This window comes from Fundulus heteroclitus, chromosome 9 (genome assembly GCF_011125445.2).
Source record: "Fundulus heteroclitus isolate FHET01 chromosome 9, MU-UCD_Fhet_4.1, whole genome shotgun sequence".
Taxonomy (NCBI): domain Eukaryota; kingdom Metazoa; phylum Chordata; class Actinopteri; order Cyprinodontiformes; family Fundulidae; genus Fundulus; species Fundulus heteroclitus.
Window position 1 is genome coordinate 18,247,907 of NC_046369.1, and position 27,433 is coordinate 18,275,339.

General features: G+C 39.0%; 1 protein-coding gene and 1 long non-coding RNA gene across 3 annotated transcripts in view; one reads left to right on the plus strand and one right to left on the minus strand.

The window, feature by feature from the left end:
• Nucleotides 1-1,753: 1,753 nt before the first annotated feature.
• Nucleotides 1,754-27,433, minus strand: part of ttll7 (tubulin tyrosine ligase-like family, member 7) — a 68,547-nt gene continuing 42,867 nt past the window's right edge. For both annotated transcript variants that reach the window (XM_036141152.1, XM_036141153.1), the window contains 4 exons: nt 16,322-16,416; nt 9,358-9,505; nt 6,350-6,424; nt 1,754-1,768 (listed from right to left, as the gene is read on the minus strand). In XM_036141152.1, coding sequence (XP_035997045.1) covers nt 6,374-6,424; nt 9,358-9,505; nt 16,322-16,416 — 294 coding nt within the window. In that variant the 3' untranslated portion in view covers nt 1,754-1,768; nt 6,350-6,373. The remainder of the gene's footprint in view (nt 1,769-6,349; nt 6,425-9,357; nt 9,506-16,321; nt 16,417-27,433) is intronic.
• Nucleotides 4,339-4,557, plus strand: LOC118564152. Its single transcript, XR_004931677.1, has 2 exons — nt 4,339-4,392; nt 4,465-4,557. It is a non-coding gene; the product is annotated as an uncharacterized LOC118564152 (long non-coding RNA).

The following is a 27,433-nucleotide window of genomic DNA, read 5'->3' on the forward strand; positions in this document are numbered from 1 at the left end:
AACTCTGATTATAATACACTGATAATCACTGATGATGTGATATGAAAAACAAAGAAAAAAGTAAGCTACACATGATTGTAAAAAAAAGCTTATGGGCATGGAATGCATTATGTTTGGACTGATCATTATCAGACTGAACTTCAGGGCCCTTCCTTCTTTCTGATAAATAGCCCAAGATTAGTTTTTCACACTGTGTCCCTTAATGAGGACAGTTCAGTTGGTAGATGTGGCGGCAGATAGAAAGCTGCAAAGTGACTCTCTCTTCCTTTCTTCTTTGAACAAGATCCCCGTTTCTGTGCTGGCTAGATTAAAAATGTGGGATTTTTCAGCCTGGCCTCAATTTGATTGATATCTTTGTAAAGTTCCTCCACAGTGAACACCATTCTTGGAAGAAAAATAAACATGAAATAACTTTCAGAGAAGCAAACGGCAAAAAAAAAAAAGGTCAGAATGTGAAAGTAGGCTCTAGAAATGTTGTAATGGGTCCTTATGAATGATATGAATTAATTTGCACATTTGTCAATAACCCTCATTTTTACTTTCTGCATGCCAAAGTACTTGCATATTTAGTGCTTCATTCTTCGGTGTGGTTGATTACTGGTCAATTCGCCCCGCCTGTCTTTTATCGTCAATGTTTTACTTTCTTTAGAACATAAATAAGACATAATGAGATAAATGATCCTAAAGTTTCCTTTAAAGTCTTTTAAAGTGTATTTTACAGAACATAAATAGACAAAGCTACGATTTCTTGCAGCTACTCATCTTTATGCTACTTAACTATCTTTCTCATATCATGTCATATTTTTGAACAATTCCTGTAGCTCTCAGTCAGTTTCCTTCAGTGATAAGTTTAGCTTCTTGTCTTCACCTTCACAGTTTCGTAAAACTGTGTTTTTGTCTAACCACTGTAGAGCCTTTTGGCATTTACAATAAATGCACGTCTTACTTCCTCGTCCCGTAAAATTGTCAAGTTCTGGGAATTTGTAAAAGTACTTTTATTTCAACATGTTCAACGTGTTAATCTTTGAAATAAAGCAAGCAATAAAACATATGTGGGAAGCAGCTGTTACTCACTCAGAACTGATGCTGTCAGAAAGACATAAAAAAAGCAAGAGATCCAGAAAGAGGACGGACGGACAGGACGGACGGGAGAGTGAAGAGTGTGTCGAAGTGAAGAAAGAAAAAAAAAACATAACATTGTTCTATGGGATTTGATTTCCCCTTTTTTTTAAAACAAAAAAAAAAACAAAAAAACACCATGCACAACACAATAAATATTGTGAAGAGACAGTATGAATGACAGTAAGCGCATATTGTGCTCTGCCTTCCTACATATTGTCAAACTTTCTAACAAAAACCAAGGACTGTAACACACTTTGCATTATTTGCACATCCATATTCGTCTCTGTGGGCAGAATCCTAATAGAAATGTGCGTGTGTGTGTTCCTCTGCTTCCTGCCCACAGATGCCTGAATGCTGTGTTGTGTGTGTGTGTGTGTGTGTGTTGTGTGTGTGTTGTGTGTGTGTGTGGGTGTGTGGGTGTTGTGTGTTCAGGTGTGGATCTCTGCAGGTGTCTACAGCGTGTGTTTGTGTAGTGTGTGGTGTCCGTGACAGTCTGTCACTGATGTACGTGCCTTCATTCGTTTCAGAGGATTATTCATTTCCTTTTGAAGTGAGCAGCTCGCCCGGCGAGGAAGGTCTGAAAGGCGGCCGAGAGCAGGCTTTCATACTTTTCCAGCAGCAGCTTGTCGTCTGGGGGTAAATACGTCTGCAGGCCACAGAGACAGGGAGAGAGAGAGGGGCAAGGGGAGTGAGAAAGGAGCAAAAAAAAAAAAAAAAAAAAAAGAAATGGATGGAAAATGGAAGGTACGGAAAGGGTTATCATTGTGGGGAGACAGTTGAAATGTGAGTGGGGCAATAAAGGGTGGAGAGAAGAAAGAACAGATAGAGAGACAGAGTGGGGTTAAGCAAAGGAAGCATGTGAGGTTAAAGGACGGGCCACAGAATAAGCAGCAAAAGGTTTGTGCAGTAAAACCATTTTTTTTTAAAGAACAAAAGTGTGAAAATGTAAAGACATACGAAGAACAGGAGTACATGTTGAAAAGGCAGCAAGAATGAGAAAAAAAACAATTAAAACATGAGAGATGTGAATGGAGTGACGGACATTATAGTAGGCCCGTTAAGAGAAAGACAGAGAAAGTGAAAATAAGAATTAATGTGCAATGAGAAAATACAAAAAGACAGCTTTACTGGCAACCTTGAGCCAAAACACTGTGCAGACTCTCATTTAATCAGTCTTTTCTAATGGAGCAATGCTTCATACCGCTGCTTTGTTCGCACATTTTGAGATTTCACCCTCAAAACTAAACCAACCCCAGTGTTGATCTTGGATCTTAAGGGATTAGAACAATGTGTAAACCTCTGCCGGGTTTTAATCAAAGTACATCTCCAAACCTGCCCTCGTCATCGCTTTGGCCATCATATCAAAACAATGTCAGCTTTTCAAGCAAAATAAGAAGTGGGCAGTTTAAGTGCAAAAGCAGGCTAATGTTCTGGCATCTGCACAGGACCATCAGGAGCCAAATCCCACTCCATTAGATGGCCTTCACGATTTAGAACTGAACCTAATGTCTAAAGCAGAACACATTACTTATATAACTAAATTATGTGCTTTTTTTATGAATACTGGTTGCTAAAAAAAGTGCTTCTGAGATGCTCTTACATCTCAGCATGTGAGTAGTGGATTTTAGTGCAAGTAAAATGCCAAGTAAAGGTTAACTGTTTCACCACTAAAACTTTAACTGCTCCCCATCTGCAATTAATAATTTATGCAGTGGAGCTGTTCTGGCTAAATGATTTCCATATTGTTGAGAAGATGACCCAACTCTACATTGCTGCCGCTGAAATAGAGCAACTATTAAGCTCGGAGTCCTGATATGAACCAATTACGTTGCTTCGTTCATAGTAGGTTTCAATGTGGGATTTTACTGTGATCTACACTGCCTTGCAAAAGCATTACTACCCCTTTAAACATTTTCACATTTTGTCACATGACATTTAAAAGAACGATTTTCACCCCAGTATCCCAAAATTGAAACAGTATAGCACGAATCAATCCAAAAAATTAAAAAAATAAATAAAACAACTGAACTTCTAAGACTGGAAATCCAGTTGTATTATTTATGTATTTATTTGGATTGATCATGACCTGGACGACTGAGAATCTTCACCAACACATGGCACGAATCCAAAACTACCAAGACATACAGGGAGAGCGTTATTAAGAGAAGCATCCAAGAAATGCTTAGCCACTCTGGGGGAGCAGCAGAGATCCACAGCTCAGGTCCAATAATCTGTCAGTGAGAGAACTTTTATTCCTGTGCTCCACAAATCCTTTTTGGCCAATGTTGAGAGAAAGTCATGTTTGCAGTTTGCCACAAGTCATGTAGGAGGTCACAGCAAACATCAGGGAGAAAGCGTTCTGATCAGACGAGACTAAAAACAGAAGTTATAAGCCTGCCAATGCTTTACTGCGAAATACAATGCCACACCCACTGTGAAAAATTGGTGGTGGCAGCGTCATGCTGTGGGGGAGGCTTTTCCTCAGCAGTGACTCAGAAGCAGGCCAGAGTTAAAGTGAAGATAAATGCAGATAAATACAGGGCAGTCTTGGGAGAAAAGGACTGTTGGAGGCTTCAGAAAACTTGAGCAAGGTTCACCTTCTAGCAGACGAAGACACTAAACATACAGCAAGAGCTCCAATGGGAGGATTTAGATCAAACATGTTCTATAATGACCCAGTCAAAGTTGTCAGGATTCTCTGTGTTGGCTGCTAACTCTACTCCGCAGGTGTGCCTAGTTGGCTGAGGAGGCGTGGTCCACACCTGCAGCTCGTTGCAGGCGGCTTCCTCTGGCTTCTTAAGCAGAGCACTGGCAGATGGAAGACGCCGGAGCCTTAACCAGTCGTGGTACGACGTGGCCTCTGGCCCAACTCTCGGAAACCAGCTTGTGAGTTTTTTGTTGCTCATCTTTTTGAGTAATTTTTGTACCTCTCTGTGCTCCAGATTTTGGTGCTTGGATGCACTCACCTGTCTTGACGCCTCGTCCGAAGAAACAGACCAGCAGACCTGTCGGCTCAGATTTTGCTCTGGCGCTCCCCTCATACTTCCTGGAAATTACCCAGCGAGGGCTGAGATCCCCCTTTCCCGGGTTCTGTCGGTTCTGTGCTCACTCTGGTCAATCCATCTGTCAACCGCTGCCGATGAGGTCATCTCGGATTCCTCACCAGCTACATCTGCCGCCCTCAGCCACTAGCCACCTATCTCCATCAGAGTAGTCACATAGAGATCTCCTGACGCTACTTCTTCCCGGTTAGGTCCGCCCTGCCTAATGGTAAGCAGCGCAACTCTTAGTTGGTTTTTCTGGCTTTCATTATGAAGAACTCACGTGCTCTCTCTCTTACAGTCTCTCCAGCCTTGACGTTCTGACCCAGCCGTGTACCAGTAGTCCGTCCATAAACCTGCTTATTTTTCCTTTAATAAAAGAACTTAAAACTGCGTTTGCCTCCCGTTCGTATCTGCATGTGGGCTCGTCATCTGAAAACCATGACAAAAGTTCAAGCCAAAATCAAATAAGAAAATTTGGACCACTCTTAAATCCAATCAGCCTAAGCTATTTAAAAATAGAACTTCGATTCAAAAATTTTGTTTGTAGATGTGAAAAGCTGGTAAAGACATACCACCAGCGACTTGCAGCTATGATTTCAGCAAAAGCAGGTTCTACAGAACTATAAAATGGTGAAGCTGAGAACAGAGTTATGCACAGGCTAAATAGATACTTTTATTTGTAAAAAAAAAAAAAAAAAAAATACAGAAAACCTGTACGTTCTCCTTCCACTTCACATTATGCAGTACTTTGTGTTGGCTGTCACATAAAAGATACTTTGCAGTTTGTGGGTTGTTATGTGATGAAGTATGAAAGAGTTCAAGGTATATTAATCCTTTTGTAAGGCGCTGCTTTGAGTCGTATCACTTCAAAGGTGTATGGACATAATCCTTTATTTTTCAAAGACACACTCGACAAAATATCAAAAGGTCTCATCTTATATAAAAAAATAGAAATAATAGATGCTAGAAATGCCAGTTGTTAAGGAGCCTCATGTAACCGAAAAGCTCATGGTCATTTCTTCAGCAGGGCATGTAAAGATCTAATTTTTTTCATATCTCAACACATGTATGTCTTGAGTGATATGATTTTTGCCCATGTGATCCCACTTAAGCGAAATGAAGGGATATAACTACTCCTTTGAGATGAGAAATTCTCCCTTTGCTGTTTTTTTTTTTCCTGCACCTTCTCAGCCTCGTGACTTCTGCTGCTTTAAAACGGTTGTGAATCAGCAACAAGCAGCTGGGTCTCCCTCAGATAACAGGGTCTGTACCTGAAACAGATCTCATCTAATAGCCAAATGTAAGTGAGTTCAGTACTCAACTCATCTAATGAGGAGCAGTGTGTTAATCAGGGTTCACAGCGTGGCGCTGGGGCACCATTTGAATGCTAAGAGGTCTTTATTTAGGGGTGCCTCCAGACAGACTCAGCCTGCCTGATTGACTGTCTGGCAGCCTGTCGAGGAAAAGGAAGGAGGTGATAGCACTTCATTCAGGCTTGGAGAAGCATTCCTAGCAAAGACTGAGTCAAGAAGTTGCTTCGACTTTTGGAGACAGAAAGACAGGTGAGTGTGTCTGTTTTTGCTCAGGAAATCGAAGGAAAAACATAGAGAAATAAAATTCTGTGGACGCCGACATGCGGTATCAATAGAAAGAGGCATAAACTGAGAAGTGAGGGAGCAAAGAGGAGAGAACGGTTACACGGGACAAGTGGTAAATTTCAACTAGCTAAGTCATGCTGTAGGGGTAAAAATCGACACGCTCTGTGTCTTCCAGAGACCCAGCTTGTGGGTTTTTGAGGAGGGGGGGGGGGGGGGGGGGGGGGGGGTGTTGATGGGGAGGCAAGAGAGATGGCTCGCAGCGAGCAAGCAAAGTTTACCTGCTAATCCTTGTTTCTAAAATCCGGCAGAGGGAAAGAATTTGTAAAGAGAATACGCGAGTTGAGCCTCTTTTCTTCTGCTTTTTCTGTGTTTCTCCTATTTTAAACTCGTTTATTTCCAATTTCCTACTATCTCAAAACAATGGTTGTTGCTTTATTTCATTCTGTCAACTGCAATATTTAGTCTTGCGAGCGAGTTTGACGTTCTGCAGATTACCTCGTAAATGTGAGCAAGCTGGCACAAAAACAAAGGGTGGAGCTCCTGAAGGGAGAGCCCATTCTCCCCAGCTGTTTGCCTCATCCTTACCTGTAATTTCCCAGATGTTGATTTTCATGTTTCTTCCCTGGAAACCTGTTTGCGAACCTGTGCAAGTCGCTCTTTCTAGAAACAAAGGAAATATTTCAAGTCAACTCTTACGAGCAGAAAGACACAATAGAGTCTTGCAAAAATACAGGGCAAAAAAAAGAAAGACGTCACTGCCACCGATGAATAATAAATTCTCCCTTTCCCTCATTCATTAGTATGTTATAAAGGTGTCATTGTGAGTCTAAGCTTGTCAGATTGACAAAAAGCACAGAGGTGGGGGATCATGTTGCCATGAGTGCCCCAGTATCATTAAATACTGAGTGATATGAGCCTTCAAGCAGACCTGAACCAGAGCTCACTTTTCAGCCAAAACAGCACTCAAAGATGAGGTGGTGCCCTTTTTGAAAGAGCGCCTCTGCGCCTTCGCTCCTTAGTCCCACTGATTACAGCTGTGGCTATCAAAAGGCTAATCAAAGAGGGTGGGAGGCATTAAAGCACTAGTGGCTGCCACTTTTCCCCATCTAGATGAGAAAAGCCACCCAATTCCTTCAATTCAAAGAAAGAATAATTAAACGGTGCATAAAGCTCAGAAACTTTTACTTTTTTGACATGTACTGAAAACAAAGTGAAACAGAATTCATTCTTATAACTCTTTTTTCCTTTTCTAGCCCATCACTCACCTTCTACATCTGCAGCACACCGGCGTGTTGCTTGTATCTTACACTATAAATGAATTGTTCTTTTTTTTTGACAGCACTATATCCACAAAGACTAACATGAAACCCAGTCGACATGTTTACATCCCAATTTAATGAAAACAAAACAAATGCAAACCTGAAACACCTGCCAGATTATTTTTTTCTATCTTTAATTTGATTAATGCAACAGGTGAGTTTGAACAGCAACACGTTCTATTCTGCTTTATTGCAGGATTTTATTTCTTTTTCTAATCAAAAATGATGTCTGCAAACCTGTGGGTACTGAGGAGTCCACTGTTGCATGAATGTCTTGTAGTAGTGTTGAAGTGTGGCAAGTGAAATGCTTTTTTTCACTCTTACACAGAATGTAAGTGTCAACAGTTTGATGCATCCATGCTGGGTGAACTGTCCACTAGGAAAAAAAAAAAAAAACAGATGGTCCCTCTCCACTTTAGCCTGAATGAGGCAATATCTGTATTTTTTTAAAACAGAGAATCAAATTTTGACCTGTTGTTTTTCATCTTATACCTTTTATGTTTCTCAATGTTTATCCAACTTGATGCGTTTTGTTTCAGTATGTAAACTGTTTCACATGTTAAAAGAGCACAAACGTTGGGACTGGTCTTGCCCGTGTCCCTCATGTAAAATACTTCTCCATTATCATTTGAATTTTTTTATGGAATGTATTATGGTTGATGGCATCCTGTGAACCATTTGCCTTACTTTTGAACCACTAGATTTTATAATGCTCAGATATTAATTAAGCCAGAAGCTCAAGCTATTCTCAGAACCTTCAAAGAAAGAAAACTGCACTACCAAGCTTATAGTGTTTCAGCACCTATAAGCTTGTTCACGTTCTACGACTTTACGAATTTCGACAATAGTAGCTCAATCTGCATACAAAGGTTTCCGGATTAAATTATCTCACTGTGTTGACTGATGTTTTATTTCACTGTTGTACACTTTGTTTTTGCACATTTTGTTACGCGAAAAAACTCAATGAGTAAAAAAGGAGAGGCAGCCGACCGAGTTAGCAACACCCAGTGGAGGTGTGAAAAGAAAGGGGTTGTTTGACACATCTACGTTGTATGACGCATCTACCTTTTAACATAATTTTGGCTACCAAGCCCGTCCGCGCACCTAGGAAAATTCCTAACTACACGGACAGTCCTGTGCGGAAAAACATGGCAGACGAGCAAGCACTCATTTTGGGGGAGGTTCCTAAATATAGACATCTTAGTGATTCGGCCCAAAAAGATTCCTGGTAAGAAATTGCCGTCACTCTTGGAAGAAGGGAAGAGGCTTTAAAATGTTGGAAACAACTGTGTTTGCTACTTCTACGTGTAGTAGTGTATAGGAGCACAATGCTGCCCTCTAGAGTCTAGGAGGACAGTGCTACTTCGGAGGAAAAGCCACACAGAGCATAAATGCTGCAGACATTGTGTCCGCACGTCTCATTTCAGCGCAGAACATACAAGCGTCAACCATAAACCAGCCTTAAGTAACCCTAGCCCTGCAAATCGGGATGGTCTTCGACCACGCTGACCTGTCACTTTACTGCGAAGTATTGAAGGATGTACTGTAAAATCTTACAATAGCTGTGTCAATAGTCACCATCTTTCTTTCTGATAGCTCTGTGGTACTGCCAGAAGATGGCATAACAATGTTGATGTATGCCGATTGCACCCGGTGCAAAGTACTTTTCAGGCAAAACATTATCAGCATATCGTTTTATTTGATGATGAATATGTTGTTTTTTGTGTTTTGTTTTTATGTTCATAGTATGCGACTAGGTTTTCTTAACTGAGATATTCTGCATGCATTTAAATGAAAATAATCTTGTAATCACACAAAGATTTTGTAAAAAATTAGAGCCAGAGCACAAATAGCCAGACAAGTGCTATATGTATGGCACAGATTGCATGAAATATTTACTCTCACAAGAAAGCAACACAGTAGAAGACAGGAACAAAAATGAGCTGCTGAGGTGCTGACTTTACAAAGGGTTATAGATGTCACAAGGTATAATTCATTATTTGTTTCAGGATGAATTATACTTTCATACATCAATACAGGTTCTAAAAGTCAAACTGGGGTATTGCTCTCCTTTGACCACAGTTAGGGAGCAGCACCTTATACAGGATATGACCTAAACAGAGGCTGCATCGGCACTGATCCATGTTCACCAATTAAGGGAACTGTCGTTTACCAAGGACATTGCAGAAGGGATAGTGCATGACTGGAAAAACGTTGATTAAAACTGTGCAAATTTAAATAAACTAAAAGTGTAATATCCAATTTGTACCATACCAGTTCCTCTTTTCTTCGCTCCAGTGTGTGACGTTGTTTCTCCCAGTCAGAGGAAGCTGCTGAAAGTTTCTTCATGGAGCCATGTCCATAAAGGCGTCTCTGAGCTTCCGCCTTCTCTTGAGCCAGGTTTCTTTTCTTATCACTGGCCCTGAACCACAATAAAACAAGTGAAATACGGACATAAAAATGTTTAGATTTTCAAGTTTCTCACAGTGAAAAGCTTTTAACTTTTTAATTATGCTCTCAATGCCGTATGTTTTTTCTGCTCCTTTTCTCATATTCTTTTATATCTAAACAGTTAAAAACAAATATCCACTGTTTTTGGGATAGATTTTTTTGGGGGTGTTTGACAGCTTGATTCTAGGCAATTCCAGGAGTTTACTCTTCATATTACTGACAAAATAAAAATATATATATATTTCTTCCAAAACATTCAAAGCTGATGTACAAACAGCAATTGAAAGAACAGGATCAGACAGAATATTCTCAATAAGTTGGTTGTTGCCGTTTCAAGAGAGGACATGTGTTTAATTTAGTTGCTGGCCCTTTAGACTGGATATTCGGTGTAATGTTTATCAGTGTCCATACCCAGATGGGTCAGAATTGATCCAAGTTAATGTTGTGAGGCTAGGCCCACCACTGCTTCCTCTGGGTGGGAAAAGTTAATAATGTATATAAAAGAAAAAGAGTCTGAAAGTTAAACAAGGTCATCTTTCACTCCACGAACATCAGCCCTTTATTCTGTGTACTGTGTTCTTGGTGTCTTTCAAGACATGTTGTCATTGCTGAGATAAAACCTCTTAATTTTATCTGACAACAGAGTAAAAATCAACTGGCGGTACTGTGAAGACTTTGAAGGTTGCACAACTGAGTGAGTTTTCAACAAACCAGGTCTATTGTTAATACTGGTAATACTACGTGTAATTTGACCGTGCATCTCAATAAATTAGAAGATCCCTGAAAGGTTTTTTTTTTTTAATTCAGCATGCCTAGAGTAAGACTCTGGTTATCCCTCTTGCTTGTGCACAGATTTTTAAATGAATAATTTTCTTTCCATTCACCATTCTATCAACATGCTTGAATACAGCCAGCATCTTTATTAACAAGCTTTTGTGACTCACTGTCATTGTGGAGACTTTCAGTAACTGTCTTCCCCATGGCCTACAGCATATGTCCTCCACAGGCCATAAGAGTTTTGTCTTAAAATGCATTTTAAATAGATTTTACATAGTGTTTCCTGAGAAACAGAATTTAAGTTATTAAAAGTCATTAGCTGCGACAATCTCGAGATTAACAGAAATAAATACTTGCATCACTCTGTGTGTGACGAATCTAACCTACATATCAGTTACATTTTTTAATTTAATTACTAAAATAACATTGTTTTGATGATTTTCTTATTTACAAAGATGTCCCTCTGTGCTCAAGTGTATGTCTGCATTATGTTTGTGTTTGTGCATGACTACTGGGGGGGTTGGGACTATATTTAGGGTAGCCAGAAGAGGACATGTAGAGAAAAAACAACAAAGGGAGCAGAGATCTAGAGGTCCTGTGTACAGTGATCAATCAGAGAACAAAGTCACTGTAGCCAGGGGACAGAAAGGCTTGCCCACAAACACACACACACATACATACACACAATGTATACAGAAATACAGTGCACCCAAAAAGTAGTCAACGTAAGCAAAACAGGCAAACAAAGCGAGCAGAAAGTGCAACACAGAAAACCAAATAAAAGAAACAAGAGTAAAGCTTGGGTTTAAAATCAGACAGGATAAACTTTAAGCTAACAGTGACAAGCCATACACATTGACAACACATTGAGTAGAATTAAAAAACAACATAAGGTAATTTTTCTTTTATTGTTTTGTATGTCCTAAGATCAGGGGTCCGTTCTTCGTACGTCGCTAACTCAGTTAGCTGGATTTCATTGTTAACGATTTGGCATGATCTTGGATCTTTTGGTTCTTCGAAACTTATCCCGTACTTGATGTCATAGCAACATGTGCGCAAAGTTGAGCCTGCTCCCGAGCAGGCTTATTTGATGTAAACAGGATTAGATTGCAGCGGAGGAGATAGGGAAGTCTGTGTCTAGCCAGCGCACTTGGACCACCTAGTGGCAGAGGAAGGGACAGAATTGTGGAACACCATTTGTTTTAATGTTCAATAAAACACGAAACAAATAATGCTTTGTTCCTGTCGTTTCATTTAAACAATTATTTATAAAGAAAAGTCAGCAAGTCATCTTTTGCCTGCAGTAAGAGATAGTTATGTAAAGTCAGCAATACTACTATGTGTAAAATGGTGTATTAGAATTTACTCTGAAGGTCCTTTTGAAGCAACTCGATCTCTAGTGCAGTTTTTCTCTTTTTCACGTTGTGGAGTTCAATTTCTCCTCTTAATTTGTATTTTTTTTCCGGTCAAAATACTTTTTCTTTTGTTGAAGATGCCGTTAATACAGGGAACAGATGGCACTTTGAGTCATTTTGTGAAAAAAAAGAAAAAGGGTTAAACATGTAAAAGTAAAAAGCCTTCTTATTGGTGGCTGTTAAAACAGACAAACACATAATTAAACAGTGACTTTTAAAAAAAGGAGAAGTTGCTTTTTAAAATACAGAATAATAATTAAAGGCTATCATTTTGTAGAATATTCTTGTACTTTTTCCCCATGTTCTAGTGGCTCCCATGGAGGCTCTGACATAAAAGAACAAACTTACTTATGAAATTATTCAAATACAAAAAATACATACTGTAGAAAGTGATAGAAACATCTATCATGGACAGTATTTACAATTTAATTTGTCTGTTGCTGTTTGCCAGCCCTCTCTCCTTGTTTTAGCAGACTTTGAGGTGTTCCCTGTCGTTTTAATTGACTCAAATTCGGCATAACCTTCTTTCAAAAGCTCTTGTTCAGCTGGGAAAAAAACTGTGGGCGTTCTTTGGCCATGCTGAACAGCCAATAGCAGCGCTGCTGATCAATGTTTCTACTATCGATACATTTCCCCTTTTAAACAAACGCATGAATGCGCAGTTGTCTCATAACTCAATCCAGTGATACTAATCGTAAACAATTGGTGTGTTCGAAGAACCCAATTAGCCGGATCATGATTAGCCGGATGAAATCATCTTGGATGTCTCATTTGATCTTGGATGTTTTAAGCAACGTACAAAGAACGGACCCCAGATGTCAGAAAATAAGGAAACCTTCTCACTACCTGTGTGTTTATCTGAAGCTGTGAAGCTCTGCACTTGGGGCCAGTGGGGCCTGGCCCCACCAGATGTCACTGTGGAGCACTGTGGTCGCAATAATCAGTGGAACATGATTGTTCTTTATAGAGCAATATTGTAAAAAAAACAAAAAAAAAAAAACGATTCCTTTACCAATAAAAATATGTTCGAAACATTTGTGTCTATATATCTGTCTGCCAGAAAACTGACAAGCTCAGTAGGCTAATTCCTCTTGAGGTGCCTTGATATTGGGACTGGCCCACCAACATTTGTTTAAATAATTCACATCTGAAATCGTAGTGTGCATGCCCAACGCTCTCTCAGTAGACAGCCGTTGGGCACAAATCCTGTGGCCCCAAGCACAGATTGTCCAATCAAAATACTGGAAATGCACACGCTACGTTTACGTTCTGCCGGATAGTGTGTGACCATCTAGGCAAGGCTAATTTATGAGTATAGCACATTTCAGTACAAGGACAATGCAAAGTGTTTACATGATTAAAACATTGGGAAATAAAAACAGGGTAAAAGCAAGTAAAACAAAACCAATTTAAACAAAACATAGGAAAATGTAAACTAAAATATTATTATTCTTATTAATATAAAATATTAATCTACTGTTGGTTGTCCTTGCTAGCTCATTGAAGGATTGATGTGAATCTTTTCTGTTCAATAAATGAACAATGAGAGTCAGGCTTTTTTATGAATTTATGTATAAAAATTTTATTACATTTAGCTTATATAAAAAGGATTTTCTAGTGTGTTGGTTTATGCTAATTCTTCTGTTTAATTTAACATTGATCAAAGTCAGGTTGTATGCATCACAAAATTTTTTTTTGCTGCTAATAGGAGTTGAGTTTTTGTTCACCACTCAACTTATCATGCCAGAGACGGCACTGATCTCAAGGTGCGTTCACATTAAGCCCGAATGTGGAAATCTGCAATCCCACTGTTATAAAAACAGTCTACAGGGGGAGCACATTAATAAATTGCCAACATGCCCAGGTCTGGCCATCTAAGTAAAGCTACCCTGAGAGCAGACCGTAACATGCTAGAAGAAGTCTCCAAAAAAACTCTAAAATATATCCTCATAGGCCCTACAGCAGGCGCATGCTGGTGTTGATAGCATAGAACATGTCTCTCCGATCAGAAAAAGAGTGCACAAGCTAAGCTTTAATGTAAGATGAGCAAGGAGGAAACAATTGCTCCCTTAGAAAAACATGACAGTCAGACTGATGTATGCCATTAAAAACATAGAACAAACAAAAGGACTTCTGGAATACTGGTTTTTTTTTTTGTTTGTTTTTTGATAGATGAGTCTAAAATGTAATTATTTGGATGACAGATGACATGTTGGGCCTAAACCAAATGCAGCATTCTGGGAGAAAAACACATGTCAAATGTGAACCCTAGAGATGCAGGGGTCATGGTTTGTGGATGCTTTGCTTTATCAAGACCCGACCAGCTAACCATCTACAATCTACTATGTATCAGAGGCGGCTTGAAGTAATTGCAATAAATAAAATCCAGCTGAAAAGGAACACCAGATTAAAGCCGCAGTAGATGACTTTTTCATAAATGCATTTTTTTCACATTTGTTAAAACTGTCAATGATACTTTAATATGAGATGGACAATCTGCGAAAAGAAATCAAGCTCCTCTGGCTCCTCCCAGTAGTCCTACAGCCATTGGCAGAAATACACCGCTCCCGGTCAGAAACGACCAATCAGAGCCACTGGGAATGTTTGGCTCTGATTGGTTGTTAGCAGTCACTCCCCTCATCCTCACAGCGCTCCCGTCATTCAAGCTCAAGGTTAGTGGTGGGCTGCAGCTGTGAGGAGAAATGGTGGAGAAACTACCCGCCTTACAACGTCGACTGGCTGCAGCCTACTCTGCATACCTAGAACCAGAACCAAACATGGTGAAGCAGCATTTAGTTCCTATACTCCATTTATCTGGAACAAACTTCCAGAAAACTGGAAAAGTGCTGAAAGCCTGAGTTCCTTTAAATCGAGATTAAAAACATATTTGTTTAGGATTGCCTTTGACTGTCCTACTTAAACTGTTTTACTGAAACATAATTAGTTCAACTGTGTAGTCCAACTGTTTTTATTTGTTTTTAGTTTATATTCTCCCATGTTTGATTTTGTTTCTAAATTTTATTTCAACTTGCTTTTTTTCTGTTTTATTTTCCTATATTTTAATCACGTAAAGCACTTTGCATTGTCCTTGTACTGAAATGTGCAATACAAATAACTTTGCCTTGCCTTACAGGAAAGCTACCGATTTCTGGAGTGGCACCTGCTCAAAAAAACTAAGGCTACGTTCACACTGCAGGTCTTGATGCTCAATTACGATTTTTTTTTTGCTGAAATCGGATTCTTTTGTGGTGGCCGTTCATTCTACTATTAAATGGGGCCATCGTCAGACCCGCATGCAGAGATAACAGATGGAGACGTCACAGGGCAGCACACTGTTTGCAGAAGTTATGGTGAATGTAATTGTTTCTAGAAGTGTTCAATAAAGAAATAAAGAAAAAAACGCACATGCCAGTTGGCATCTCTCCTTGTTATTATTAGAAAACAGCACAGCCATTAACAACGGTCTTTAATGGAGTACTAACTGCTACTACTGTGTGTGGATGTGTAGTGGGAGACGGAAGAGTGACGTGAAAGACGGATAAAACGCGACATGACCGTTCAGACAGCGGCTGCTATAGCAAAAAATCTGATAAGAATACGAATTAGGACCTCATATGGAAGTGGCACAGATCGGATTTTTTGGGGGGTGAAAAGGAATTGGGCCATGTAAAAAAGACAGACATGGGTAGCATATGGGCAAAAAGATTGGATTTGGGTCGCATTTCCCTACAGTGTGAACGTAGCCAAAGACAGGTACACTGAAGAAGTATGGCAGGCTCTGTGGGAGGAGCTGTGGGGGGCAGCAACAAATCTTCAAGCTAAGTCCGTGGTTTTCTCAAAACTCCTTACTGCAGCTTTAACTAACTGAGAATTAGGGGAAGGCAAGACCTGTCAAAAGCCTCCATGTTGATCTCATTGAGATGCTGTGGGGTGAGTTGAAATGGGCTGTGCAAGAGAGAAACCCCTAAAATATCCCACAGCTAAGGTTGTAAGTATTGGGCAAACCTTCCTCAGACCAATGTCAAAGACAGGTAGATGGCTACAGGTAAGCTAGTCTTACACAAAGTGAGTAAGACTAGCTTTTGGGGGAAGGTTGTCCTAAATCTTTCCTCAGAGACAAAATGCATTTTTGTCAATATGTTTTGTTTAATGAATAAGACAAGGTTATTTTTGTTGTTTAAGGGCAAATAAACCACTTTCTTTTCCAAGGATAAAAAATTAGATTAGTCATTGATTTGTGAACATTTCTCAAAAACAAACTGAATATTTAATGGGAATTGGGTTGTCCTATTTTTTTCCCGATGATGTGTGCATAACTGAGACAATACACAACCATTTACAATTATAATGTATGTTACCAAAACTTACCAAAACTGATCTCCTGTTATTGTTCACACCATTGTTACTGTCAATATAATCTTAAAATCAGATGTCAGACAAGGTCTGAACTCCACCACGGATCAAAGTACGGACTTTAAACATTTAGAACCCCTGTAAAAACCAGCCTTTCCTTGAGCTTTAATAGGCCCCTTGACACAGCAGGATTGCGTTTCTACATGCATACCAACATACACGAGTGCGCCAAAAAGCAATACCTGATGTTGAGGAGTTTGAGAGCATTGAGAAGCACCCCTTTCTTCACATCGTAATCGATCTTCTGATCAGTCCCAAAGCTCGGAGCTCGATTGATCTGTCAAACAAAGATGAAAAGAGACATTTAAAAATGTTTTCTTTCTTTCTCTTGCATTCTGGAGACAGAGATTGTATGCAATTACAAGAACAGATTGTGGGCTTGTTTGGAAAGAAAAAACTCTCTTCCAATAAGCAAAGGAAAGAGGAACGAAGCAAGCGGGCAGACAGAAATGGAGGATGTTTGTTTGTTTCTCTTTCCCTTTGAGAGACACTTTAAATCTGCTTTGGCCTTTTTTCTGCATAAATCTTGTCTGACAATGATGTGTGCAAACATGTGCATGAAGAAGAACCTGCCTGTGTGTTAGCACACAACAGCTTGTATAAGTGACCCCAAACTCTAAAGCCTAAATATGCTCAAAACAGACTCTTGTACCACAGCCACCACTAACATTTCTGTCAGCAACAAAGAATTACTCAGCTTGGTTCTATCATTTACAGTCAAAAGCAATCAGCGAGATTCAACCGAGCAAGAAAGGAGTAAGCCGCATGGGATTGCAGGTACAAAAGCTGGCGTCATCCAGGAAATAATTCGAGAGCAGCGTAGCTTTCTCAAAAGAACAATTCCAAGCACCGGGGTAAAGTATTCAAATATCAGTTATTATACTTGACACAACAAATCAATCCGTTTTCTCTTTGTTAGCTTTCTTTATGTCTCCCTCCCATGGTGAGAAATGGCTTATGTGAGACAACAAAAACAGCAACAAAGAAAGAATTGGCAACAGCAATTGGAATCGTGTCTTCCTATGAGGTGACTTCAAATGACAATGCAACAGATGCCCACCGAAAGGCTGGCGTGGGTTGATAAACCTTGATTGCTCAGATAAGTCAGGTCTCTGCTTGGCATCATCTAAAAACACATGAACCAAGCATTTGGGTGTTTTCTGTTTGGGAACAATAGTTTACAATTGTGGATTTAAATTATTGGGATTTCAATGGTTTTTATAGTGCTGTATTTGCTGCAGGAGATTTTAGTAAATATGTGTCAAAAGTTTTCATTAATTTCTTTGTTGAACAAAAGGCCTTTAACGTTGTATGGAGAAGCTTGCACACACTGTGACCACCAAGATACCTGTACAGAACAGGTGGTTCAGCTGCTGTAACCCAAACCAACAAAACATAAACAGAGTTTTTCAGCTTCTGCCTGCCTCATTATTAAGTTGCCAACCTTTGAAAGATTTAGCAATTTATTATCTCCTCATTACTAGTGGTGTTTTTCTATTTTATATTTACCTGCGACTTATTTACAGATTTAAATTAATGCTAAAATGTTACGTTTCCAATATTCCTATTAAGTGATAATTGGAGTTAAATATACATTTTGTCAAGTCTTTCCTTTACTCTATCTTTCATTGTGAAAACCTTGCAATGCAGTTTATGCATATGCATACTGGGACAACAACAAACAATAACCAATCATCACCAATCATCGTTCAGCACCATAGCAATCTAGGTATTTAAGGTTTTATTGTTCAGTAAGATCTATTCATTATATAAATTTCCATATTGCGTGGTCAAAGAAAGAAAACATATTCATGGGAGACATTACACTGCAAAAACAGAACTAAAAATAAGTAAAATTTTCTTTAAATGAGTGTATTTGTCCTTGATTTGAGCAGGTAAATAAGATGATTTGCCAATGGAATAAGAGTTTTCCACTTAAAATAGGAACAATTCAACTCCATTGTCTTATTTCAAGTGCAGGATGTCTAATTATCTTATTTTAGGGGCAAAGATACTCATTCCATTGGCAGATAATCTTATTTACTGGCTCAAATTAAGGACGAATAGACTAAATTTAAGAACATTTTACTTGTTTTTAGATCCGTTTTTGCAGTGTACGTCATTTCTCTGTAGAAGTCGACACCTACAGTGTTTGTCTGAAATATTTTCCTGTTTCTCCCAACTCCCAAAGACTGACACATAGTGCTGGAAAACAAGTATTTATCCCCTTAAAAAGTTCTTCTGTTTTTACTTTTATGTCAAATTTACACATTTCAGCTCATCAAACATGTTATTTATTTTTATTTTATTTTTTTTTGGAGATTTTTCACAGCTCTAGTGGCTTGCCTTCTTACACAGTAGGCTGACAAGAGGGGGGGGGGTAGAAGAGGGGAAAAGACATGCAGCAAAGGACCGCAGGTCAGAGTCGAACCTGGGTTGACCGCGTCGAGGACTAAGACCTCCATACATGGGTCACGCTACCCGCTGAGTCACCAGCGCACCCCAAACACATTTTATTATTAGGCAAACATAACCTGAGTTTAAAAAATGCAGTTTTCAAATAATGATTTTATTTCCTAAGGAAAAAAGAATAAATAGGTTAGTTTAGATGCAGTCACACTGGAGGGTTTCAAGCATAAATGGCACGTTAAAGGTCTCACCTAAGAATCTCTGTTGAATTTAAAACCCAGGCTATCACTATACCAATTCATAACCTTCATTTTTTTCTTTATTTTTTTCTTTGTGAGCCAAGCTGAAGATGATTTGTTACTTTGCTTTGGATTATGGTTCAACTGCATAAATAGGGAATGCTTAAATTACACAAACTGATCACCAGATATTCTCCTTTAGGATTGTCTGCTAGAGAGAAGAATTCATAGTTACATCAATTATAGCAAGAGGTCCATAAAAAGCAAAGCAATGTCAGACAATATACACCACCACTATGTTTGACTGCCTGTAGGATGTTTTATTCCTGAAAGACTGTTACTTCCCGCTATATGTAACGAGACGCACAACTCTCAAAAAGCTGTCTTTTCTCAAAAGTGTTAGTATCATCAGCAAGAGTGATCTCTTTCATTCTTTTGAAGTCGCCATATCTAGCATTTGGTTTCTCCCAACTGGCAGCGTTGGGAAACAAAGCTTCAAGATAATATTTAGATCACAACCAGACTCCAAAGAACTGAGGGATTGACAGTGTTTAGTATACTGCCAGCTCAGGCTGGGTGATATCTACCAAAAATAATATTTATTTTTAGACTGAATGCTGATAAACGATATTTATCTCAATATTTTTTTTTCTTTTCATTAAGTAATTATAAAAGGCATTTCTGAATCAAAGTTTTATCCCAAATATCTCACAGGCACATTTTTTAACAAACAGCTGTATATAAATATGAGAACTGGCTGAAAGATTATCTGCTGGAATACGTAAAAGTATAATTCTAACGCTACATAGTCCATATTGATAAAAGCGATATGGTCTCATATCTCTTTTAAAAAAAAATCTTGACAGTTTTAAAATCTCGATATATTGCCCAGCCCTACTGCCAGCTGTTGGCCACATAGACCAAAATAAAGTGGTAACTACTGGAAGACTGCACGTCAGGTTCATAAGAAAACTGTAAAAAAAAAAAAAAAGAAAAAAAAGGGAGCCACAGATCATAATCCTCAGGGGCACTACCAAGCCGAATATAAGCAAGGATGCTTCAGAATTAAAATGTAATTACTGTAGATAGATAGTGTAGGTGGACAAAAAAAATATTTTTCTGAAATAAAGTTTTCTGAGAATTTTTCTAAATACAATCCCCTCTCTGATGTCTCAGCCACAGGTGAGGCAATAAATCCTCGCCACTATGAACCGGGCTTGTATGGAGGAGGCTTTGTAAAGCTATGTGTGCACCAACGTGTGTTTTTGTGTACAACAACCATTTATCAGAAGGTGGGTGATGAATGCTTTCCAGTGCAAAGAGGGGAAAAAGGAACAGAGACACTATACAACTCTTTCACTCAATGGAAAGAAAGTATACAATGCATTCCTCTGTGTGTTGAGGACAGAGCTCCACTTCGACCTACCGTGCCTCACCTCTGCTACAAAAGAAAAATAAGGAAGAGGTCTGTTTTCATTTAGAGTACTCCACAGCTTGACAGCCACAATGAAAAGACCGCAGCTTTAGAGTGCCGCAGCCAATAGGTAACAGGCGTACTGGCAGTGATCCTGGTGACGGTTGTCTTGTTACTTGTCTTCATTTCTTGGTTTGATTTGTGGTGTCAAGCTGTCATAGAATAAAACTGGCACAGCAGCATTTGCTGTCTCAGTTTGCTGTTTTTTGTGTCTTCTTAGTTTCTTGTGAGTCTCTCTCTTTCTGCTCCCTGTCTACTGCTCTCTGCCTCTTCTTTCACTCAGTTTCAATTCAGTTCCCACTCTGTTTTTTAGCTGTCTTTCACAGGGTTTTCCGACTGGTCACCGCGCTTAGCCTCCACTCTCCTATTGCTAGCCCCGATTCTCTGGTTGTTACCTCTCCTCATTTCTCTCCCCATATTTCTGTGCTCTCCTTTTCCTCCCTGGCAGATGAAGTTGGACCAGTCGGTTCCTAATGAACCCCTGCAGGCTCCAAAACCCCCTGCTCTGATTTCCTTAAGTGACTCTGGCAGGATTTTAAAAGAGCCCTTGGTTGCTTTAAGACACATTCAATAAAAATGTCAGATGAACAGATGAGAACATTCTTTTTATTCACTCTTTAATTTGGTTCAGTATCATATCAGCGAGGCCAGAATTTCCGTCAGACAAAACGGCAGAATTGGAAAGTGAGAGTAAGGTATAAAAAAAGAATTAACGTTTAAATGAAAACAGTTTTACAGATTCTCTTCCGACTATGAACTGCAGCAGGAATTTTCTATCGTTTTCAAAACAATCTTATAAAGTTAATGTAAACTAAAATATTTTTTCTAAGGAAAATTGATTATATAATTATCACCTTATTACATATTTTGTTGGGTAGACCAGGGTTAGTAGATTATTATTTTTTTTTGCTGTTTTTGTATTAAGAAATCACACACAATGTTAGCAGCCTAAAAAAACAGATACTTCTTAAAAGGTTGAAGATAGCAAATTTGGTTTTGATCAGTTTTTAACAAGCTAGAGCAATGTTTAAATTATCTTAAAACTTTTGTCAGAAGCTCAGCTGTTGTTGGTTATCAGATGTGTGCATAAGTTAAGCCCGAATTATTAACACCCCTGGCAGGTTTGGGTTTAAAGTAATCTTTCAGTGTTATCAGCATCTTTCTTTTGAACTGACTTCATGGTGAAGCCGTTTATAGTACAGTGGTAATTCAGCAGGAAGCTTATGGGTTAGAATCCTGCGTTCAAGCTTCATGGATCCTCCAGCTTCTTCCCACAGTGCAATAACTAACAAGCTAGGTAAATTGGTATCTTTAAAATTGCCATTAAGAGCACTTCCTTGCATGGTTGGTTGTCCTGGACTGGGGACGGGAATGTACCCTGCAGATGATTAACCCGATGATGATTAACCCGATGATTACTCGAGATCTAAATCTGGCAAGGGGTATGAAGTTAAATTCAGGAGCCTAAGTTTAATTCACAGCATAACAATGCTTTGAAATGCACATTGCATTTCTAAACGCATACATGCATCTCAAGAAAGTAATAAAATAAATAAAAAAGTTATACACATAAAAATTGTCACTTATTTTACTGATATCCCATAGCTACAGATTGACCTACAGTAACCCTAGAAGGCTGGAGGACATAAAGTGTCAGAGTGTCTTTAACAGGCACTTACTGTTTGTTAAAATGAATTGCAAAAATGAGCTAACATTTTGAGCTAACACCTTAAGATTTAATTAAATGGAGGAAAAGCGAAAGTTATAATGAGCAACAGTTAACGCAAGTGTAAAAAGTGCAACGTGATCCGTGCCTATGCCTATATTGCCAAACTGAGGCATAAACTGAACAAAACAAAACTGAAAACTATGGGCTAAAATCTTTACATAACCACATTGTACAAAGCACTTATTGCAATAACATTAAATCCAATATCCTCAGCTGCAATTACACTAAATGCATCGCAGAGATTGAACTCACCTGCTTCGTTGGAATATGCCTCCTGCTACCTGCCTCTATATGGGGGTTGATCTCCTACTGATTGTGTGATATCACATAGCTGTAAATATTTACATGCAAAAGATGCATGATGTAAATTATCACTGAGACTGAATATCATTTACCCAGGTTCACAGTAGTGATATACTAATTAACCATGTACTAATAGAACGCTTCTTTTATGACTGCCGAGTTTGAGGTTGTGAATTACACGTTTACCCTGATAACTTACCATCTGAAAAAAGTAAATAAAGAATCTGCACTGGGCACAAACCAAATTGTTTATGAAGGCAGCTGTGAAATAACGCTTAACAAAGGGGAGCCTCATTATTTCTATTTCAACTGTCTGTTCCGGTTAAATTGTCAACAAGCCGCAGCTCTGTCCACAGATCATTACAGAAAGTAAAGAGTAACAGAAAACAGACCAGGAGCAAACAGCAGATTTAAATTACTAACTCAATTTGATGTAGGCGACTAATTTCCAAAGCGAAAACTCCTCTGGTTCAGACGCTGGGTTCTGTCTAATGATCTCTGACCCCTTGGTGTGTCTGGGAACTGAGTGATGTACCTCAGGATAGTTAGTAAGTAAATAATGGTCAAATAGCACATTCAAATATCCAACAAAACTAACAAATAAAATTGCCTTTCTATTCTTCTTTTACATATACTACACTTTGTGCACACTGAGTATTTTAGCCACATGATATTTTTCCCCTTCATTTTCAAGATATCTGAACTTTCAAGCTTATTGGATTTAAGCATATTAGGTGATGTGTAACTGTGGTCCAATCAGACCCTCCCCCCTTATCTCAAGGTGTGCATGATTGTTAGACAGCCTTTTTTTTCCTTCAGGAAAAATTTAATTTTACCTTTTTTTATGAAACCCAACCACAAGACACATAAATTGAGGTCTAAAAAATATCTACAGACAGATACTACAAGGATTTTATAGACTGAAGAGAGTGATTCTCGATGGACCAGATGGACGGGCCACTGGTTGGATCAGTAACAGGAGCAGAGCTCTGTTTCAAATCTGACACCAGCAAGGTGGAGGTAGGGCACAAGTATGGGCTGGTGATGCTGAAGACACGCTAGATAGATTTGTTAAGGTTGAAGATGGACTCAAAATCATCTCCCAAACATGCTTACAGTTTTTAGACGATACTTTCATTGCCACATGCTCTCTCTCTTAAGTTTTTCCTCCAGCTCCTTCCCCACACCTGCCATAAATTAGTCAATCAGCCCTTGCCAATGTTCCAGCTCTCATCCTCCCCATAGTTACGCTCCTCTCATTTTCCACTTGCTGCTTGTTTCTACTGTTTGCTTCATGTCACTTTGCCCCAGATTTTCATTAAATCTACCAATAATTTTGTTATTCCTCTGTCTCCTTTAGTGATAACGGTACGTGGGATAAATATAGTGTTGTTGTAGCTTTGGAGGCAAGGGTGTCAGAATCTGAGGGCCTGCTCCGTGCTGTTGACAAACCAGCAGATATCCGCACCTTAGCTAGCATGGAGCCAAACAATTGGTTTTGCTCAACATGTGCATAAACCAACGCACTATTGCCTTCATACTTTGGACCTTGTGCAGACATACAGTATGGCATTGATTGTGAAGAATTAACAGTATTTCTCACAACCCTGTCCTATCTGACCATTTTTAATAACCTTTAAGTTCAATTTAACCGAGTTCTCCACCCCCCAAAAGAAGGTTCCATTGTAGTAGATCTTTATCAGATAATGTTGTATCAAACTTTAAAGAGTCTGTCCCACTTTTAATTTCCTCATTATCACAGAAATGGCCAGCAGATGACAGCAATGTTTTTCCTTCCCATTCACAAATTGATGATTTTGTTGATGGTGTCACTTCCTCGTTGCGTTTGGCATTAGACAAGGTAGCCCCCTTGAAAAAGAAGGTGATTATTCACTGGAAGCTGGCTTTCTGGTTCAGTTTAGAGCTGTGTTCTTTAAAGCACACGTTAGGAAAATGGTGAGACAATGGTGATCTACACATCCAGAGGAATCCTTCCTAATCCAGAAAAACAGTCTACTGTTGTATAAAAAGACCCTTTGCAGGGTTAGAACAGCATATTTTTCATGATTAATAGAGGAGAATAAAAATAATCCTAGGTTTCTCATTACTACAGTTGCCAAACTTACACAGAGTCATAGCTATGTTGATCCATCCATTTTCTCAGCTCTCAGCATTAATGACTTTATGGGATTCCTCATAAATAAAATTGTCTCTATTAAAAATAAAATCATTGGCACCCTCCCAAAGATGACTACCTTGTCCTCAGTAGGCTTCAGAGCTCATCATGGCACCGAAACAGCTCTGGTGAAGGTCACTAATGATATTCTCATTAGTAATGGACTTGTGTCAGTACTTGTCCTGTTAGATCTCAGTGCTGCATTTGATACAGTTGATCAGAATATTCTTCAAGAAAGACTTAAACATACTGTAGGGATTAAGGGGAAAGCATTAGGCTGGTTTAAATCTTATTTGTCTGACAGATTCCAGTTTGTTCATGTTAATAATAAATATTTTACAAACTCTATCATCACTTGTGGAGTACCAAAGGGTTCAGTCCATAGGCCAATTCTCTTTACTATATATATGCTTCCGATTGGTAAAATTATCAAACAGCATGGGATTAATTTCCACTGTAATGCTGATGTAATGATCAGCTATATTTATCCATAAATCCTGATGAATCGAATCAATTACTTTGACTACAGGCATGACATCAAAACCTGGAAGACTTTAAATTTCCTTCCTTTAAATTCTGACAAGTCAGAAGTTGTAATCTTTGGACCAGAGTCCTCAAAAATAAACTTTTTAATCAATCACTTAATCTTGATGGAATTAAATTGGCCTCTGGTAATAAAGTGAAAAGCCTTGGTGTTATTTTTGACCAAAATATGCCATTTAAATCCCATATTAAACAGGTTTCCAAGGATTCATTTTGTCACCTCTGGAATATTGCCAAAATTAGAAATATTCTGTCCAGGAGTGGCCCTGAAAAACTAGTCCATGCATTTGTTACTTCAAGGCTGGACTATTTTAATTCTTTACTATCAGGTAGTCCACAAAATGCAGTTTGAAGCCTTCAGCTGATCCAAAATGCTGCAACAAGAGTTCTGATGAAAATCAACAAAAGGGATCATATTTTTCCTATTTTAGCTTCCCTTCATTGGCTTCCTGTTAAATCAAGAATAGAATTTAAAATTCTCCTTCTCACATATAAAGCTCTTAATAATCAAGCTTCATCATATATCAAAGCTCTGATTATCCCATATGTTCCTAACAGAGCACTTTGCTCTCAGACTGCAGGTCTGCTGACGTGGCCGGAACATCTCACCAGTGAGGCGTCCAGGAGGCATCCTAACCAGATGCTCGAATCACTTCAACTGGCTCGTCTCGACGTGGAGGAGCAGCGGCTCTACTCTGAGTCCTCCCCGGATGACTGAGCTCCTCACCCTATCTCTAAGGGAGAGCCCAGACACACTACGGAGAAAACTCATTTTGGCTGCTTGTATACGGGATCTCGTTCTTTCAGTCACGACCCAAAGCTCATGACAATAGATGAGGGTAGGAAAGAGATAAGTGACATGGGGCATTTTTTTATGTAGTTCCCTAATAAATATGTTTAACTTCATAGTGAATTAATAATTTCAAATAATGACTTAATTAAAAATCTAAATCATACTTTCCAACCTGGTCTGTGCAAAAGTGCTGTTTCCCATCTAACCTGTTTATTAATGAATTAACTGTGATTAATGACACTTTCTGCAAAACTGCTTTTAATTTAGTCAGCCACATCAAGGCCTGATTAAATTTGAATTAGAATATAGAACCTGTCTTACAACATCAGGTAGGCTAAAAGATCTCAAAAAGCAACACATCACATCCTGATCTAAACAACTTTGAGAACAGATGATAAATTAATCGCAATCTGTCAGTTTGTAAAGGGTTGCAAAGGCATTTATAAGGCACACTGATGACATAAAAAAAACCCAGAACAACATTTATGGTACTGCAGTGTTATGCAACAGCAAGCCTCATGTGCACCACTTAAGGTCAATGTTTATGAGTCAGCAATAAGACAAGGACTAGGCCAATGGCATCCATGGGAGGTTTCTGGATACAAATTCACTCCTGACAAAAAAAAAGGCCCATCTCACATTGGCCAAAGGTAATCTTAATAATACCCTAGGCTTTAGGGGAAATATTCTGTGGACTAAAGACCCAAAAGGGGAAGCTTTTGCAAGTTGTGCATCATGTTGCATATTCTTTAAAGTTAACACATCATTTCAGAAAAAGAACACTATACCTACACTTAAACATTGGGCTGGTGTGTTAGTCTGACGCTGCACCTCTGAGTCTGTACCTGGACAACTTTTTGAAATCGATGGAGAAATAAACTCTGCAACAAGAAAATCCTCAAGGAGAATGTCCGGCAATCGGTTTTGATCTGTAAGCTCAGAGGCACTTTAATTATGCAGCAGGATAAAGTCCACCTTTTTTTGGATCGGCATAGCTGAGTTCTGGACGTAAATACGATTGAAATGCTGTGGCGAGACTTTTACTCGGAAGATCTCTGTCTAATACTAAAACTTGCAAAAAGAAAATCTGTAAAGAGACATATACCTTTTCACAGATCGGTATTATTGTTTCATTTACAAGGAAAAGTAATAATAAGCAAAACCATTACGTAGGTGACATAAACAATTTCCACCTGAAGCTTCTCTTGTGCCACAAAAAAAAAAAACTTTTTCTAGTATAGTAAACACAGGACCAGCAGCAATCAGCTGCCTTATTTCCCCAACAAATTGCTTCCCCACATTGACACTCATTTTGTCTGGAATAGTTGCTAAAACAAGCACAAGGCCTGCTGGTGATTAATCGCTACAGAAAAAAAACAGCCCCCCTTATGATTCCTGGCAGAGGGTAAACAACCACTGCTTTGACAAGCCTCCCATTTTGCCCCGCACACTCAAGAGTATCGGCACAGTTCAGCCGCTGTCAGAATGGAGTGTTTGTTGCCGCACATTGGCGGAATAAGAAAGGGTGGCAAAGAGAGGGAGATAGACAGGGAGGCAGAGAGAGAGAGAGAGAGAGAGAGAGAGACGAAGGGAGAGAGAGAAACCAAGCGTGTGTGGCAGAGCGACAG